The sequence below is a fragment of the Electrona antarctica genome (genome assembly GCF_951216825.1).
Source record: "Electrona antarctica genome assembly, chromosome: 16".
In the NCBI taxonomy this organism is placed as follows: Eukaryota; Metazoa; Chordata; class Actinopteri; order Myctophiformes; family Myctophidae; genus Electrona; species Electrona antarctica.
In genome coordinates, this window is record NC_136797.1 from 42,583,359 (window position 1) to 42,604,054 (window position 20,696).

The 20,696-nt window shown below is 42.4% G+C and overlaps 2 protein-coding genes across 2 annotated transcripts; both read left to right on the forward strand.

Annotated features, from left to right (window-relative positions):
• Positions 1–13,822: 13,822 nt before the first annotated feature.
• LOC306939497 (general transcription factor IIH subunit 3-like) lies at positions 13,823–14,743 on the forward strand (the record flags this gene model as incomplete). Its single annotated transcript, XM_079524084.1, has 1 exon — positions 13,823–14,743. The coding sequence occupies one exon, from the start codon at positions 13,823–13,825 to the stop codon at positions 14,741–14,743; it is 921 nt and encodes a 306-aa protein (XP_079380210.1).
• Positions 14,744–15,941: 1,198 nt separating this feature from the next.
• On the forward strand, positions 15,942–16,301 carry LOC306939499 (alpha-ketoglutarate dehydrogenase component 4-like; the record flags this gene model as incomplete). Its single annotated transcript, XM_079524086.1, has 1 exon — positions 15,942–16,301. One exon carries the CDS (start codon positions 15,942–15,944, stop codon positions 16,299–16,301), a length of 360 nt encoding a protein of 119 aa, XP_079380212.1.
• Positions 16,302–20,696: the final 4,395 nt, after the last annotated feature.

Sequence of the window (20,696 nt, forward strand, 5' to 3'; positions counted from 1 at the left end):
ACTCCCACTCTGCCTGTCGTGACTCGGTAACACACGTTTCTCCGTGCGTCCAGCAGCTCTGTCACGGCAGTGTTTGCTCTCCAGCTCTTTCAACGCATCAGAATGGTCATTGTACAATCGAACCAAGTCTTTTTCTTGAGCAGCCAATCCAGCCAAACGCTCCGCCAGGTACGTAGTAGCGGCTGAATCCTCAATATTCTCCCGAAAACTCTTCTCCGCCTCAGAAATCTGCCCATGAAGAACAGTGAGACTATCGCCAAGAGAGTTCAGCATCATGACAGCGTCCCCCCTCACTTCCTCCTGTGACAGGTTGCTGCCGCTCATGGCCGGATTGGGGCTTGCTGTCCTTCTGTAGATGTCATCACCTCCATGTAAACTGTGGCTGTGTGCAGCCTTGTCACTGAGATCACCGATCAACTGTTTCTCCCTCACTGAAAGTTCATTCAACTGCGTCTCAATCATACGCAGAAAATGTCTGTGTGCCCTCGTCGACACAGTCAATTCACTGATCAAGTCCCTTTTCAGGCGCCGGACCGATCCCAGCTCCTCTTTAATACAGTCTGCTTGTAGCCCAGGTTTTGACTGCTCAGATGTTCTCACGTCCCTGTTGTCCACCTCAGTCTGTGCTGAGTTGTTGCTGTGACCCTCAGTGTCAATGCACTGGTTGTCTGTGCTGCAATCAGCGGAAATCTTCTCATCGGGCAGTACTGACACAGGAGACAATGGTACGGACAATTTCCTGCTCATCTCCTCACTGTCAATATGACTCGTTCTCAGCTGTCGACCTATTTTTACTTGAATCTGATGCCATTTTTCTGAAATTCTGGGAATATTCTTAGATGAGAATTTGTTTTCCATAATGTGCACTGGAGTGGCAGCCATAACTACTAAATTGTAGATAATCTCACTCACTGTCATAAATTCTGGGTGATACACTCTGTACTCTGACTGCAGTCTCCTCTCACCTCACACAGACACGCATACTAATTTGCATACTAGCCCCAAAGAATGAGTAGATAGTCTACAAACTCATGTAAAAACATGTAATACTTTCTCTCTCACACCATCCACACAGGAAAATGTAACATAAAGAAATGAGAGACAAACTACACATAAAAATAAGCATAGAAATGCCTCTATTTATATTTTTGTTTAGACTAGCAGCTCACTGGCTTAGGGAAGAGACCCCCCTTGATCATCTCACACCCACGTCACTCACTGTCCTCATTTACAGGTACATGTAAGCAACGGTTGCTGTAGTTTTGTCCCTAAGGTCAACTTACTTATACAGACTATATATATATTTTGACTAAAACTTTTAGGCTTAACAATCCAAATTAACCTATCTAATTTTACAAAGGATAAATGAAATATCCTAAATGTGATAATTTACAATGAGAAATGTATTCTCATACTAAACTCTAATTTAAGCTTGAACCCCAAATTAAAGCCAATTTAACCTGAATTAAATCCCCAATTTAATATCTATATTACTCCCCCCTCAGAAACATGTTCCACACGCTTCAGAAATACCTAAAAGAAAAAAAATACTATAGGCCAACCCAAATAATAACACCCAAGCCTAAAGCATAAAACCCTCCCCCGCTCTGTCGCAAAGACAAAGAAAGGCCTCTCCCAGCATGTGTATGTGTGAGTCCCCCGAAAGAGAAACACACAGGCACATACACACAGATTAAGCACATACACGCACAACCATACCACATAAGCTACACTACCATTTAACTCTTAAACTCTGTCAACTCCCTAACAGAAGCAGACTCCAAGAACCTAATTACTAACCTAACCAATAACCTGCCTAACACAGCGTTCAGATGTACACTATGGCCCTAACACGTACGCTTAACACAAGAATCACAAACCTATTCCATCATCCTAACTCCAGTCCTGGGTTCCATCCAAAGTCACGTTAAAAGCAACAAAAAATCCACAGATACGCAGGTCCGTCTCGCGTGGCGCAGAAAATCCCCAGACTTTTCCTCACCAACCACCCTCCAACGTCTGGCGCCATTGTGATGTGTCTTTTCTTCAGGGTTCTGTGGAGATTTTACTAAGTTGCTTGTTGAAATTAATATGGAGTTCCAAGCAGGCACATAATCCTTATTTCCATTTATTGGTCAGCAATCAGTTACAGACAGGTTACAGATATCATCGTTCCATCGTATTGAGGCCTGCATCTCATGCAGGGCCCCCCTTGTCTCTCTCTCTCTGTCTCTCTCTGTATCTCACTCACTCTCCCCTTACTGATTCCCTGCATCATGTCTTATACATTCTTAACATGTGGGTGTCGCCTTGTTCCTGTGTGTGTGTGTGTGTGTGTGTGTGTGTGTGTGTTGACCCACAGGGTCAGCAATCAGTCACCACAGCAGGGGTCCTTCTGTTGCAAACATTCTTTGGGTGGTAAAAGTCACTGCGTCTACTATATATGACAGGAAGAACTCACAGCTGTTATTTAAGATAGCTGACTACCCAAAGTGTCCCTGGGCCACTTTTAGTGACCTGCTATACTGGACGAACCTTCCACTCAGGCATGAGACCTGCACCCTGCAAGTGTTATGTGTACGACTATGACATATGTTGAGATGCATAAGCTATCAAAATATACATCACTAACTACATTGTGTTGTCACTCACAAGTCACAACCCTACCACAGGCTAGTGAGGGAGTATCACTGCTGTTGTATTTATCACTAAATACAATGTTGTCTAAATTCATACGAAGTGTGTGTGTGTGTGTGTGTGTGTGTGTGTGTGTGTGTGTGTGTGTGTGTGTGTGTGTGTGTGTGTGTGTGTGTGTGTGTGTGTGTGTGTGTGTGTGTGTGTGTGTGTGTGTGTGTGTGTGTGTGTACAATGCTGTATAATGTGGTTTGTCACGTACACAGATTTATTGAGTGTGGCAGAAGCAGAACCCTTAGGAATTATGATGGCAGTAGATGAAACCTTGACAATTAAAAGTGGAAATAACTGAATATTCAATATGCCTTCCTGGTAAAATGTGAGAGGTTTGATAATAGAAACTAATAGCATATTAACACAATGGTCCTTTAGGAACTCAGTGGGGATACTGAAAAAGTTATATTTTCCTTTTGATTACTCTCAAGACGATGACGGGAAATATTTATATTTAAAATATTGATGGTGTGGAATTATAGTAATTATAGAAATAAGCAACATGGGGACTCATCAAACAGAATTATGTGTAAATATGTAGATATTTTTGTTGTTTGATCTCCCCCCCCCCCCCCCCTTCTTCTTCCCTTTCTTTTTTTCTAAGGAAATAACAATATTTCTAAAACTAATTTCACTCACTTCCTTACTTTTTAAACCTGTGTGGTGTGTGACAATAAAGCTAGCTGATTCAGAGCAGAAATGCTTGTGAGGAAATCACTACTGATTGAGGAGTCATATTGTTATTCGATGGAATTGTGCACATGACATGAATTTTAGCTTTCCATTGCAGATCAATTAAATACAGTTTTCTTTCTGGGGCAACCCAACCTACTGTACTCACCAGGGAGCAGGTTGGCGCCTTGCATGGTTTCTTCTGCCGTCTGTGAAGGAATGTAGTGAATGGACAGTGAAACGAGACTGACGTGTGAATGGGTTGATGTAATGCACTGTGGTGCATTGATGTAATCCAGGGACCACCATCCTGACTGAGAATCAACCTGGGGACCACTATTGTGTTGGGTGGGATATGGGCTAAGATTAGTGCTTTTGTAAATGAACACTTGCTATGCATCCCACGTGTATACTGTTTCTCAACCGTTGACTACTGGTAAAATGTCCTAATAATAATGACTCAACCAGACAATCCGGTGCACTTCCCCCTTCTTGAGATTCTAACTCCCTTTTTCTATTGAATTTCTTGAACTCCAACATGGATGGACTCATCATAGGTCACCAGGTCATTCAGTTCACGGTTTCTCAACTAGTGTAAAGAACATTTAAAACTAGAAAAAGTGCCCTTCCGGGCACAGGTCTCCACCAGGAGGATAGGAGTGTGTGTGATGTTTGGCAAAATGTTTTTTATTTGTTTTTGCAATAATTTTCTTCATTTTGTTGAGGAAATGCAGAGCCAGATCACTCATAGCATCTCTAAGGATAGAATTCTGGATGAGCAGGACATGTGCAGCATTTTGTACCAAACGGGCCACTCCTGAAAACGTTGGAAGGCAATCTTAGCCAATCAGTGTACAATCTGAGAAATCCAACAGACTCGTCTTGATCACATGACTACAGAGATCATGTGTACCGATTGCCATTTCTTCATACGTCTTTGATGGCAATTGGATGATTTGAGGCATTTTGTTCCAAAAATGTGTTTTGCAAAAATCAACCTGTTGGTGGCGCTATAACAGGCCAATGTGAAAAGGGTGGGATATATTCCTCAGCCTAGTAAGAAAATGTGTGAAAGATTTCACGTAAATTGCATGATGCGTTCATGATTTGAGGCTTGTGTTCAAAACGGGGCATTCTTGCAAACTGTGAAAGCCAATTATAGCCAATTAGGATGGAATATGAAATATCGGACAGATCCAACTTGAGCACATGACCATAGAGATACTGTGTAACGATTTGTGAGATTTTTGGACAGAATCTGGAGGAGTAATATCAAAAAATGTGTTTTACAAAAGTCGGCCTCCTGGTGGCGCTATAAAAGGCAGATGCGGAAAATACAGGTCAAAGGTTTGTCCTTGGCCTCTAGGGAGTGTGCATGCAACGTTTCACGCAGATCGGTGCAGTTTTAGGTAAAAATGTGAAAAGCTGCCTCATGGTGGCGCTATAACAGGCCGTTCTGGAAAATGTGGGGCAGAGGTTCATCGTTGGCATCCAGGGAGTGTGTGTGCAAAGTTTGGCATCGACCGGGTTAACGGTGCCGGAGATTAGCTGGTAACGGACGGACGGAAGGACACACACACACACGGACGGACACACACACGGACGGAGTGCAAAACATACTCTCTCCCCATGCCTTCGGCCTGGTGGAGACAAAACTCAACAAATCCTACATTACTAAATGCATGGTCATGGAACAACATGCAATACCTCCACGGACCACCAGTTGAAAACCCATGATGTAATAAATAAAGTTGATTATGTGGGTGCTATACAAATGTAAAGTACATAAAACTATGGAAAATGGCACATGTTTGATACTTGCCCTGAGAGCACTTAGCTTCTATACCTAACAAACCTATTACTGTGACCTCTGAACTGAAGGTGGCAAACCATGGGGTGAGGCACAACACGCTGCACAGGATAGGACCAGATGGAAGCAGATAATCGCAGCCTTACGTTCCACCGAGAACGAAGAGGATTAAGTAAGTAACAAACTTATTTAGAGCCTTCCATTATCCACCACACCAGCCTTGCCTCTCCTCTCCCAGCATGACGTTAATTTACTGATGTTCACTTTCCAAATATGCTTAGTTTAAACTTTAAAGTAATGATCCCAGATGGAAAATCTGTATCGAAAATCATGCATTTATATAGAGCCTTTCTCCAATTAAAGCACCTTTCTTACACACACACACACAAAAACCTGCTCATCATTAATTCAGTGTCTTGCTCAAGGACACTTTGACGCATAGCCGGGAGGCCATGGGAATTGAACCGGGAACATTCTGATTACCATGCAAGACGCCACTCTGCATCCTTATTCATTAGCTATACAGTATACTTGCTGCCAAATGACTTCTCTGTGTCAACCCAGCATTGCTCTGAGTGAGCAGGGGAACAGTGGCGGTTAAGGCTGCAGTCACACATTCGAAACACAATGTTTTGTCTCTGTTCTGCGGGGGGGAAGAACAGCTCGAAATTCATTTTCAATGGAAGTCACGTTTTTTAGACAAGGCAGTCTTGCTCCATGGGGGGGAGGGGGCAGAACAGAGCCATCAAGCAAGGCTGTTTCATTAAAACCACGTGACTTGCATTTAAAATCAATTGCGAGCTGTTCTGCCCCTCTCTCCCCCCAGAACAAAGACAAAACACGCGTTTCGAATGTGTGAGCGGAGCCTGATTGTGTTGCCCAGGGACACTTATAAGCCGTTCAAACGAGGAGCCTTCTGATTACCAGACAGCCACTGTTCCTTGCCCTGCTGAAGTGAAGGCTGTGCTGTTTACCTGAAGTGACTGGCAGAGTGGAAATAAGATCATTATGCAAGTTCTTATTGTCTCCACCAGGCCGAAGGCATGGGGAGAGAGTATGTTTTGCACTCCGTCCGTGTGTGTGTGTGTGTCCTTCCGTCCGTCCGTCCGTCCTTCCGTCCGTCCGTTATCAGCTAATCTCCGGCACCGTTGGCCCGATTTATGCCAAATTGTGCACACACACTCCCTGGATGCCAACGACGAACCTCTGCCCCAAATATTCCTCAACGGCCTGTTATAGCGCCACCATGAGGCCGATTTAGGCAAAACACATTTCTGTAGATAACTCGTACACATTTTATCCCACAATCACACAATTCAGTATACACTATCTCCATAGTCATGTGATCAACACAGATCTGCACAATTTCCCATCTTCCATCCTGATTGGCTAAGATTGGCTTCCAAAGCTCACATGATTGGTCCGTTTCGAACAAAATGCCACAAATCACAAACACAGTGTCCAATTTCCATCAAATTATACACGCACATTTCCACTAGGCCGAGGACGACATGCCACTATTTCTTTCCCAAATCAGCCTCAGGGTGGCGCTATAACAGGCCAATTCCTGTTTTTACCTATAACTGCATCGACAACTTATGTATACGCACTCCCTAGAGGCCATGGAAAAACATTTTCCCTGCATCCCTCCACATCTGCCGGTTATAGCGCCACCATGAGGCCGATTTCTGCAAAACACATTGTTTATGTTAGTCGCACAGATTTCATCCAAATCTCACGCAAATCGGTACACATGATCTCTGTAGTCATGTGATCAAGACGAGCCTGTTGGATTTCTCAGATTCTACACTGATTAGCTAAGATTGCCTTCCAAAGTTTTCAGGAGTAGCCCGTTTTGTACAAAATGATGCACATGTCCTGCTCATCCAGAATTCTATCCTCAGAGATGCTATGAGTGATCTGGCTCTGCATTTCCTCAACAAAAAGAAGAAAATTGTTGCAAGAAACAAAACAACATGTTTATATTACTCCTAAACATTTTGCCAAACATCACACACACTCCTATCCTCCTGGTGGAGACCTGTGCCCAGAAGGGCACTTTTTCTAGTTAACCCTGTGGCAGGCATGGACACACACACACACACACACACACACACACACACACACACACACACACACACACACACACACATGCACACCCTTCATTGACTTCTGGTCTCCCAGAGAATACATTTCAAGGTCCTACTCATCCTATTATTACATTCGGCGTGAGCCTCCCGCGTAACGTCACACACGTCAACATATCTTCCCCAGAGCCTCCCGTGTCACACAAGTCTGGTCACACTCATGCTGCAGCCATGTGATTGGCTACAGGCTGGGCACACACGTAGTACACAGATGCAGGATGTCAATCGAAGTTGGGGAGTCTTGCTTTAGCATCGTATTGTCTTTGGGTCCACCTTTGCAGACAACAGAGGTGAACGTGGGAAGATACACCTTATTGTACTGCACACAGTAAAATGGTCTGTGTTAAGGCCTATTCATACTCCCGTTTTAGGTGATAAGGTGACCACCCAAAACTACAACATGACGTCATGCCGCGGTGGTAAGCGCTTCACCGGCGCTCACCCAGACACATCTCTGTGGTCACCTTATCACCTAAAACCAGGAGTATGAATAGGCCTTTAATGTATCCATTTCAAACTGACTGTGGAACCAAATGGACCCAACAACCAAATGGCATGAAGTTACTGTGTACGTTTCATTTTTGAGTGGTGTAAACCACTCCTACAACTGGCTTTTGTGTGCAGAAAAAAATGAGCATGGTTGCTATGTTCAAAATAATTTCTGACGTAATTAAATCACACCCGGGTGAACTGGATGACCGTAGCAACCATGCTCATTTTTTCTGCACAAAAAAAGCCAGTTGTGAAATCACATCCGGGTGTGATTTCATTACGTCAGACATTACGTCAGACCACAGCTGATCAGTCTATATAAGACCTTACACCACTCAGTTCACACGGGTGTGATTTTTAGTATTATGACAGCTGGAGCTCCTCTGGGCTCTTCACTAATCACTTAATTGAAGATGCTTGTTTATACCCAGTGTTTACACAACCGTCTTACCTCTCTATCATTTATCACACGCATGCACGCACGCATGCACACAAACCCACACACTTTTTGTGGACCAGGACACTTTTCTCTGGAAAAGACCAGAAAAATGGTCTTCACAAGGTAAATTTCTCAAATTCTAATGATAGTGATGATAGAGTGAGTTCAGTCATATATACTCGAGGGTGTTCATGGGTGCATACGGAAGCGTATTACAATGGTACAACACACGTTTCATACGTCATACACCATACACTGACAGAGCCGTCAGCTGACGGGGTGACTGGGTTATTTAAGCTCACCTCAGTCTCTGTTCTTCCTGCTGTCATCCTCCTGTTGTCATTTTTCCCTGGACTGTTGGTATGCACCTGTTTGCTCCCACCACCTCTCCAGTACCACCGGTGGGCTCTGCTATTAGTTTGTTCCCCATGGGGGGTGTTATTGTATATCTATCTCCCTGCTCTTAATCTTTAATGATGGTTGTTTAGTTGTGGTGAGCAGGGAGAAAAATGTATTGCCGAGGCGAACAGCAAGATAAAATATTTTATGCACACTTGTATTCTCATTCTATAATTTCGGTTAATTCTATTCGTGAGTTATCTGACTGAACTATACTTATAAGTGACTGTATAAGTCAAGAAAAACCTGCATGCAGGCATCAGAATGTGCTCCTTTTTTTTCTTATAAGCCTATAATGTGGTATCTTTTTTTATATTCTGTCGTGGCTATACAGTATGTAAAGTGCCCTATGCTTGGAAACCATTTAAGATGTGAGATATGGTTTATCTGTTCAAGACCACCATGGCGTTTACAGTGAGGAGCATGACTGTCTGACAGATAGAAAGATTAAGCTTAGCCCATACACATGCACAGTACACGCAGCCACACACACACACACACACACACACACACACACACACACACACACACACACACACACACACACACAAACACACACAGAGTGGAGCATTCTTCCATGGCTGTCAGTGTGCGCACAAGTTGAGTTGTATTTCATGAGGAGGGTAGGCTGGTATACTAGTAACGGAGTGGTTGTCACATCACATCTGTTCCCCAGGAGCTGACATGTACGGTAGTGAGTGTGTATTGTTGGTTATCATTCACCATTCTGCCGTGAATGATCATAATAATGTACCATGCAGTATGTACTCCCTGAGGGCGAGAAGCGACCTCGCCCTTTAGGGTCTGATGCCAGGCGGATGCGTGCACGCATCCGCCTGGGTGGCGAATGGGTGGCGCCTGGGTGGCGAGCGCTGGCATGGGGGGTCAGATCAACATATGGAATGAATTCTGTACTGGCCATATATGGAGCGTGTCTTGAGTGTACAGGGTTTGATGAGGTCAGAGCAACATTATGGAATGTCAGAACAGGAGGGACGGGTGGGGAGGGTCAACATATGGAATGTCAGAACAGGTCAGCTCCATATAGGGAGATCTAAGGGCTTGAGGTCAGATCTAGAGTTGCCGGCTGGCTCCATATAGGCCTATCTAGGTGATGATCCAGTCTTCTCCATGTATGGTTATCCAGGGTTAGATGAGGTCAGTGTTGTGATCTTCGTATATGAAGATGGCCATATATGGGGGCATGACGTGTCACGAGGCGTAACCATATATGGAGGCGTATGTCACGAGGTGTGACTTTTATGTTTCCTGCTGTTTTATTGTGCTTTTAGATACATGTATTGTGCTACACTGTAACTGTATTCCCTTATTGTATCTGTTTTATTTTAGCTTAGTTTCTCTTCTCAACATTTTAATAACCAATTATTTCTATTGTAGCAAAATGTCCTTTTATAATGTGTTCCTTTTGCACTCTTCTCTTAATGCTCTTAGTGTTTTGTGTACAAACACTTTGAATTGCCTTGTTGTTGAAATGTGCTATATAGAAATAAACTGCTTTAAAGGGATTAACAACACATTAAATACATTACTAATTAAAATCCAATACTATGATTGGGAAATGGGCCATTCTGGACAATAAGTAGCCTACATTTACATTGTTTACTTTTTTGCTCAAGTAAAATGATTTTGAATGCGCAACCTTTACTTTAAAAACTGTATTTCTTCATTATTCTATTGCTTTTACTTAAAAAAGTTTCATACTGCAGTAAAATCCGGAGTGTTAATTTATCCATTTGTAACTGAGAGAGTGTACATGTGGTTCCATTACCGTCTCAAGAGTCACGTTAAGTCTGGGGATTTTACTGTGTAGATATGTACATAGAACAGCTTTGTCTCAATAAAATACAACCACCCCGGGTCTCGATGCATTGCGTCGGGGCCGCTTCTTGGGGCGGTGGCCCTGCCGCCTGGAGGGGGGGGGGGGGGGGGGGGGGAGTATTCATGTGTGCCTATGATAACTGTATTGTCTGCCTTTTTAACATGTATTTATATACTTTATGGATGTATTTCCTGAATGGGAGTTTATCAAAACTCAAGAGTCATTATGGTTCATTGTCTTTGCCATGTCTTTGTATGTTCAATCATTTTATTTATAATGGTGTTGTGCCTGAGCTGTTTTTATTGTCTTTTGTTGTTTGTTATTATGTTCTTGTTGTGTAATGTCTGTTTGTTGTCTTTAAGTTTGTTAAAACCAATAAATATACTTTATTAAAAAAAAAAATACAACCACCCCAATTGTATGGGGTTATATTGTGTTAACTTTTAACATACTCTACCATACGGGTGCAGTACTTCCATACAGATTGGACAAATTTAAATCTTTACCGGTATTCATAAAAAAGATACATAGTTTAACTACGTAAACATAAAGACATTCTAAATGATCTTGTTAATAGCCAATCTGCAAGCTCAGTCACAAGGCAACACAGTGTGACGTGTTTTCTTAACAAAACAAAATAAAACCACCTATAATAACCTGCTCAAATTGCTGCGTCTATTTGTGTTATTTGTATATAAGACTTTTATCAAAGGCCTGTTTTTAAATGTGCTTTATGAATAAAATGTACTTTGCTGAGTAACAAAACAAAACAAAAGACCCTGGCACAGAGTTCAACTACTGTAATGTACAAGAATGTATCATAGTGAAACATTAGATGTCAACTAAATGTCAACATCATTTCACAGAGCCTACTGGGTGCAGGCCGGGACACATTTTATGAGAACTACAGGACACCACATACATTGCTGAGAGAAAATATGAAATAGCAATAAATATTATGGATGGTAATATAGCCATTTCACTTCATTGTGGCTGTGTTTGAATGAGTCTCATCATGGAGCTCCCTCTTGTTAGTCTAGATACAGCTCTGTCATCTAAGGACAAAAAGCATATGCCCTTACAAGCTTTTTGAAGTGGAAAAACTGAATTTTCATTTCCACAGGCTTGCTGAAAAGTGACTTGACTACATGACAAACTCCCTTATTCCAATGCATTGTGGCTAGTTTGTAGAATGGAAACTGTCTTTGCCGCCTCTAAATCTACATACAGAGTCCAGTCCCAGACGGCACGACACATGCACGTTATGAGTATAATTTTATCACCATAGATTTCACTGTGTAGGCTAGTTTATGAATGGAACACATTGATAAAGGTCCCCCCTGCTGCGTTTCCAATTGCTGCGGATGACAGTGTGAAGGCAAACCGCAGCAAATTAAATATGCAAGAATCCCAACTTCTCCGCCCATTCGCCGAAGTATTAGGTGGGAATGTGACCTTACTTTACTTCACCTTTATTTAAATTGTATTGAATTGAGAGAGAGAGAGAGAATAGTTGTTTAGAGTTTACCATCATCATTGGTACTCACATTCTCACCTTTTTAACATTATCTACCTCAGGGGTTCTCAACGTTTTTGGCCGGGGACCCCCGGAAATGCTTTGGCAATGTCTCGGGACCCCCGCCCCACCCCCTCCCGACCCACAATATAAATTGACTGCTACAATAACCTTAAACCATTTTGGGCGGGAACCCCTTTTGGTGTTTTAAGCATTGTTATAATTTAGCTATTGAAAAATAGCAGATCTACAAGCTCATAGCGCGCTACGAGCTTGTAGGTCTGCTATTTTTGAAAAATCGTGAAAATAAAATTTTGAAAAAAATCTTTTTTTTTTCTTTTTTTTTAAAATAATTTGGGGACCCCCTAAAATAATTTGGCGACCCCCCGAGGGGTCGCGACCCACGGGTTGAGAACCCCTGATCTACCTGACCTACCTACATTTAATTTCACAAAATAATTTGATCACTTTGGAAATGAACTATAACATGTGTGGATTTGACATACTATACTGATGAAGACAGAATGTTAGCATAACGATGAAGACATCGAAACGTGTTTCTCTCCACTTTTCGCCGCGGCGAGTAGGTAAACCGGCGAGTTCTCCGATATTCAAATGTTCCTGTTAGAAAGTGGTCCTCCCAAGAGAAATGGTTCCTTAAAGGGATTTTTTGAGTTAGGCTTACAATTAGTATTAACAGTAAGAAAAGATTCAAGTTGGGCTTCAGGTTAGATTACTTTCCACCACTGTATTCATCTAACATCCTTCTATGTGTCTGAGCAGTTTGGCTGCATGCCTGCTGGGCAGATCCAGGGACATCAGCATAGTCCTGGACAGTTGGCCTCAATTCACCTTCCCCAGCATGATTTAAAAAAGAAAATAAAGCACTTCAAAGTTTTACATCAGCCCGTTTTACGCAGAGCTCCACACAGAGCTCAACCACCTGATAATGAACAATACTCTTGATATTAACATATGAAAGTTACATGTCACATCACATATCTTTTACATCTGGATTATTTACCCGCCACTTTAACATCCATCTTCGATCTATTGCACTGCAGCCTGTTAGTAAACAGCTAATCTGCATCTGCAACGCAGAGATCAGTGGGCTGCTCAGCTGTGAAATAGACCTTAAACTACAGGCAATTACCTCCTAATGAGCGCTATGCATTCCCCCACAGACCTTCCACAACAATATTGGATTAATTAAAGTTTTAATCACCAAATCCCTCTAGGGAATTTGTATGCTAAGAATGATTGAGACGATCTGATCCATGGGAGGGGGTGTTATAAAAAGTCACAAGTTTTTCTCTTTTTTTTAGACTGTCACCACAACCATGTCTTCTCCTCAGTTTTAATTGGCATATTTACCTTAGTAGTGGACATACATCTAGCAGTACTAAGCACTGTAAGCAGTAGCAATATCACTTTTTTTTGTCAATTTTGGCACTATAAGTATACTAAAGTATTCTAAGTATACTCCTCCTCAGTGACATCACTTCTTCCTCAGTGACATCACTTCCTCCACAGTGACAAGTCCCGGAAAAGGCATGCTGTGATTGGCCAGTAGTCACTTTGAGTGGCAGCGTGCCGTGCCTCAAGCTCAATATGGCGGCCTCCTCAGAGTGCGCAAATCTGCATTGTTAGGCAACTGTTTGCTGCGTGTGAGCTCTGGGCAGTCTACAGTATATGGTTGAGAGAACAGAGGCGGAAACACACACATGATGGAAGTGCCCACTGCCAGGAACTAGAAAGCTACCAAATTTCATCTGGTATCTATGACTCCCGGCCCAACACCCACGTGCTACCCCTAGATATGACACTGGAGGATGAGTTCAATCTACTAGTCATTGTTGTGGATGTAAATCCCATCTGGTGGGGACAGCAAGCTCAGCAGCGAGATGTAGAGTTCACCCTGTCCAAGTGTTTGGATGCTGTCATGGTAGTTGGTAACTCACACCTGGTCATGTCCAGGACAAACAAATTAGCTGTTATTGCCAGCCACTGTCAAGACAGTTACTTTCTGTATCCCAGTAAGAACTCGAGGGAAACTGCTGATGCTGGGGATGGCTCTGCAGGACATGTTCCATCCTCAAGTGGGGATGGGAAGTATGAACTTCTAGCGGTTGCCAATAACCTTATTACTCAGGATATAAGGAATGTCATGTCGAGAGTTAAGGTAAAGGGAAATTCAACTCATACGTTATTGACTGGATCCCTTGCGAAAGCTCTCTGCTATATTCACAGAGTCACAAAGGAACTGGAAGCTTCGCAAGAAATGAAATCAAGAATATTGGTGGTAAAAGTAGCTGGCGCAGCAGCAGAAGACTGTGCTCTCCAGTACACGAACTTCATGAATGTGGTTTTTGCTGCTCAAAAGCAGAATATCTTGATAGATGCCTGTGTGCTGGACTTAGACTCGAGTCTTCTTCAGCAAGCTTGTGACATGACTGGAGGCTTGTACGTGAAAGTACCACAGACGATTTCCCTAGCGCAATACCTCTTGTGGATATTTCTGCCCGATGCTGACCAACGCTCACAGCTGGTGCTGCCGCCGCCTGTAGACGTAGACTACAGACCTGCATGCTTTTGCCATCGCATCCTCGTTGAAATTGGCCATGTATGTTCAGTGTGTTTATCAATATTCTGCAAATTCAGTCCCATCTGCTCATGTTGTGAGGCTGCCTTTAAGCCAAAGCTGCCTTTCAAGTCAAAGAAGATCAAGCCATCCATCTGACTGTGCATTATTTTATATTTCTAGTTCTTATCCTACACACAAAGCCATGCGTTGTAGCGGTTAACACCACTCAGAAATAAAATAAAATCTGATATGCCTACATAAATTGAAACAAATACATTTGGTGCTTACAATGCATTCACATAATCATTCTGCTGTTTTGGGGTGTAATTGTCAATTTGATATTTGATGATCAAATTATGAGAAAATATATAGAGTGTTAATGTTGAATTAATGTTAAATTGGTGGTGTGATATATTCATTCATCTTTGTCAGACTGTGAGGTTCAAATCAAATGTCAGAAGCCAAAATGTGAAGTTTGTTATTATAGCTTGCCATCCGGTTATATTTATTTAAGTAGGCTATTATTTATATTGTGTACAGGCTGCACGCATAATATGCACGCAGGTTGTGTGTAAGCGATTTCAAAACCGGTTGTTTTGAGGATCGCAAATTGCTATGCTTGTTGTTATGCATGCGAGTGCCTGTGTGGAGCAGGTCATAGCCTCATGCTCCTCTTAGCATCTCAGTCAAATAAATCAGGGGTTCTCAACCCATGGGTCGCGCCCCCTCGGGGGGTCGCCAAATTATTTTGGGGGGTCCCCAAATTATTAAAAAGGAAAAAAAAGAAAATGTTTTTCTTTTTTTTCCCCAACTGAATGGATGGAAAATCGAAAATTAAGAGTTTACATGGTACACATAGTACATGCATACACCTTCCTAATGATTATATCTGGTTTCAGTATTTATTTATGGTGTATTGTCTCTATTATTAAGGTTATTGAAGCAGTCAATTTATATTGGGGGTCGGGAGGGGGCGGGGCGGGGGTCCCGAGACATTGCCAAAGCATTTCCGGGGGTCCCCGGCCAAAAACGTTGAGAACCCCTGAAATAAATCACAACGATGGGGTTTTGAGGGCAGAACCTAATCCTAATCCAGTCTATAACATCAGTCATACAGTATAATATCAGAAGATGACATCACTAATATAACATCAGTCATCTCCATATTTGGTCAAAAACCAACAGATGCCAGTCAGAGTAAGAAATTAAAGATGGTAAACCTTTGGAAACATTCCCACTTTGCTAATGGCGCTATGGCCTGAACATTTGACCTTACAGGATCAACTGTCTGTCACTGTTTTCAGAAAGGGATCGCAGAGCCACCGTTACCTGGCTGTAAACCAGTGAGGGCGTCATGGGGAGCATAGTCGGTTCCAGAATGGCAGCTCCCGTCGGCTGCGCGGCTATTCAGGCTGTACGGCCTCATACCCCTCTGATTAAATTTCCCAGAAGGAACGGCTTCCCGAAACCAAATGCCCAAGAGGCGGTGAAGAAATTAGCGGTCGACCTCCCGTCACAGAGTTCTCCTAGTCCCCCTCCGGCCGCAGTGGAACCTCCATTCTCGAGACCCCTGGGGCCTGTAACTCTGCCTCCTGGCACGCCAGACACCCTGGGGGCTCCCAGGGTGGCACCCTGGAGGCTCCCTCAGAGATACAGGAGGAGACCGGTGACGGTGGAAGAGATGGACTACATCCAGCGTGGTGGACCCGAGTGACATGCACATGCAGTATGGTGACCCAGAGAACACAAGCAAAGTCCCTCTCTATTGAAGTCAGTTTGTCTTTATTTCGTTCCTCAGTAGCTACAAGATGACCCATTGTCATGCCCACAACAGATCAGATGTCATGCAAAATAATGCATAGTGTGGCCTTTTTTTTTAATACTGTGGGGATATCCTACTTGATTGTATTGAATCTTCACTTAAATTGCCATTTTAATAGCTTTTTGTGTTGTCTTTAGACACAAGTGGATCGGCAGCCATCTAGCCTATTTCAGATGTGTTTTGCTTAAATTCTTAAATCATATATTTATTTGCAAATATACCATCACAGTACCACTGTACGTTGGTCTCTGCAACATTCTATTCTTTTGTTTTCTACCAATAGAATGTCCAGGCAGCTCTTCATGGAAGACGGAAGTAACTTACCCAGCGGTGTCTTTCATTTGGGCCTCCCAATGAGCCATCAAGAAGAAACAAGGATGACTCAGTCATAACTGCCAGGTGAATCAGTGTGTGTGCCGCAGCCTCTGCCTCACGGCTTCACATTGCGCCGTTCAGACTATGGGTTTTATGGGTAAGTCTCCCATTGGCCTAGTGTCTACGAAGGTCGTCTTTACGGTTGCCAGTAGAGAAGTAGCAAATGTAGTCGAGACATCTGGCAAAATCACATTTGTTTGTGACACAAACAAAAAGTGACCCCAAAAAGTGCCACCATGAGCCTATCAGTATGAAGTAAATATTCTTTGTTTGAGTAGTGGGTGAGATCTTCAACGTATGGACAGCAAAATTGTACATTCGTCCTCCTGTTGTCCATGTGAGTTAGGGTGGTGTGCGGATATTGGAGTCTGTGTCATCCATCGACCTGTTGACAGGTCTAGGGTAGGAGAGTCTCAAAGTGGGTCCTTGAGGGGGTTCCAGGCGGTCCCCAGCCAAATGAGTTGATAGTATCAGAAATCTGTTTAACCATTTTAACCCTATATACATACAAAAAAATCACACCCGTGTGAAATGAGGGGCGCTCTTATCATCGTACATCATCATGACGTAAAATAGACAATATGCCTATTTTAAAAAATTCTCCATTCATTGTAGGACACAAGTTTGTGAATGGTAACTAAAAGCTGGATGTAGGAGGGGCTAGCGCCCCTCAAATGAAAAATCACTGTGTGACTGTGAAGTGAGGGGCGCTCTTATCATCGTACATCATCATACATCATCTCAGCCAATCACAATTTGCGTTCTCAGCATTTAATGTTTGTGTTAGGACAAAGTTTGTGTTTACACGCACACTAAAAGCTGGACATAGGAGAAAATAGAATATTTTTAATATTTATTAAACAACTAATCTTATAGGGGGGTCCCTGGCATACATACACTATTCAGATGGGGGTCTGTGGCCAAATAATGAATTTGGGGGTGCTTAAATTAAAATGTTTGAGAACCACCAGTCTATAGACTCTAGAGTGCTTGGTAGTCTTTGATTAGCCTCCGAAAGCACTTATATCTTATATCTTATATTGAAGAATAAGAATGATTCTAGTAGGGAATGAAATCATGTTTAAAAAAAAGTAAATGTATGCTTTTGTAATGTCCATGGTGTTAACACCATGAACATTAAACGCATAAATCTGAGATTGTTATCTCTGCAGAGGCCAGCACTTTATGGTAAATGCTGTGTAGAATCTCCCCTGCTCAAAGTGTGTTCAGCATGCAAGCTGCCTGGCTGTCTAAAGCATCTGAGTGAATTTGTGATGAGAAAAAGCTGGTAATTGTTCATTACATAATTCAACATATCAGTGTAGTCTGTGTAATTGTATTTATGTACTGTAGTGGTTTCCATGAGAATTACTGATGCTACCAACATTATGTGCTGGCTGACCATATGTTGCTTTCCCCCCAACAAATCCAAAGAATGATATTGAAATTCGCCCCGAACAAATATTATCGTCCTACCTCCCTAGCTGCTCTCATGATCCTAAAGGGCTTGAGCAGTTATTATGTCATCAGTTGTAAAACTATAGTTCTTCTATACTTATTTACTGTGAGTCTGTGAAATTATTTGAGATACAGAAATGTGTCTCAAAGTAATGGAAGCTATACCGTAGCTGACCAGCTAGTGCATTAACCATAGCTATATAATCTGGTTATAATCTGTGTTCCACCACCAGTCCTCACCCAATTGCTTCAGTTTCGGGGGCCCCAAAAGTATCTTTAGCAAACGGCATGAACAGGTAAAATTCTGTATCTCATGTGTAGTTTGACTATAGTCACGAGACTCCCGACCCTGCCTGCTGCAATTTTGTAATTAGGTTCCATAGAAGTATAGGAAGCAGTAGAGGAGAAAATAGGAAGCAATCTCCCTTATTCTCCACTGCACTGTCACTTTCAAACACTTTCAGACTGTCATCTTCCACAGGGAAATTAGACAGGATAGAAAGATTATTTTTTTTTCTTAAACTATGGCAGTTTATATTTCAAAACTCTTTCTAAAAAAGTTAACGTATAGGCTTACACCTGTGACTGTCTGTGTAGTTTGGAAGCCAAGACTACATTAACCACTTATAAACGTTGTAGGCAATCTACAAGGCTTATAATTTGGCTGGAGAGTACAAGGTCACAACGTGTCAACAAAAATCCACATCGCTTTCTAGTCGGGTCTATAGTGGATTTGTTTGGAGGGTTTTTCTGGCCATGCTGTGAAAACAGTACACATCTTTTTATTTTATGTTGTGTTTACATGGCAGAGGTTTGGACATGTCAGCTGCACAATACAAACATTTGAAAATTCAAATACACCTTTGATGTTTGTCAACTTCTTATTTTTGTAAAAATCCCCTACTCCCTTCCCCCACCCTAAATGGCCCACATGTTGAAGAAGCCACATTGGTGCGAGCTACAGAGACTTCCAAAGAGATCATTTTGTCCATTAGTGCAAGAATCCATTGTGAAACTTTGAGTTCATGGAGATATTTCCATCTTAGAACCAGCAGCTTTTTTGCAGCTGTCAGGCCTGAGAGCAAAAGTCTTCTTTGTGGTTTTGTCTGTTTGGTTTAACAAACATTACTGAAACATGGACTCAGTTCTCAGCAGTTCTCAGCCAGACACGCTGACTGTCAAACGCAATGCAACCATCTCCAGATTAAACTAACCTCCCTGAGGTTTTGGGGACACATTTTCCTCATTGCTTGGCTGTAACAGAAATACAGAAATAGACAGTATAAAGGGTTTGTAAATTTAATATTATCTCATTTGATTGTTTATGAAAAAATCACACCCGTGTGAAGTAAGGGGCGCGCTTATCATCATACATCAACATGAATCATCTCATACTGGCCAATCAGAATGCCTGTTGCCTGTGATTGGTTTGCTCGCTTACATATGACGTACATTTTCCCTTCAATGTCAATGGCTTTTAATGTTTGTGTTGCGGACATTTTACGTCATATTTGGCGGACCTAATTTCTCCTTTCATTGTCGATGGCAAATATGAGATGTGTGGGGACAAGATGACGTACGTTTTCCCTTCTTTGTCAATGGCATTTAATGTTTGTATTGCGGACATTTTGTGGGGACGAAAGCTGTATATACAGTAGGCTCAAAAATCACAACCGTGTAAAGTGAGGGTGCACTTATCATCATATCATCACACTCATTCTGGCCAATCACAATTTGCGTCCATAGGAGGGGCTAGTGCCCCTCAAAAATAAAACACTCCATCAGTACTTCTAATGCAAGCCATTAGAAGCGCGACCAGTTGCACTCTGTCGTACAAACTCTATTTGTTTAGATCTCAGGGAATCAAAACATTGCATTACTTCTTTTTTTGAGTGGTGTAAACCACTCCTACGACTGGCTTTGTTAGTTTACGTGTCTGTCTGTCTGTTCGCAAAAAATGAGCATGGTTGCTATGATCACTCAGTTCACACGGTGTGATTTCATTACGTCAGACCACAGCTGATCAGGCTATATAAGACCTTACACCACTCAGTTCACACGGGTGTAATTTTTTTAATCCCATCTGACTTTATTTGTATTCCTGAAGATCAGAATCTAAACTTTCTAACTCTCAAGCTCTCCCTGGGCTCTATCCTTGGCCCCCTCCTTTTTTCCTTATGCACCAATCGTTATTGAAGATCTACAGTAGATGCTCTCACAATGCATCTTAATGTGACACATTGTAAGCTTGTAGATCCGCTATTTTCACCAAATGTTTGCCTATTTGTGTACCACAAATGCTACCAGTCTGTCAAATTTGAGTTCCCTCACATCTCCCTGCATGGCTGAACCCCACGACTGACAGGGTAGGCATGACAGCTTGATGTTAATTTAGCTTTGAGAGCATAGCATTGGACCTAGAGTTCAACTAACACGTAATTTCACTGTGCAGAA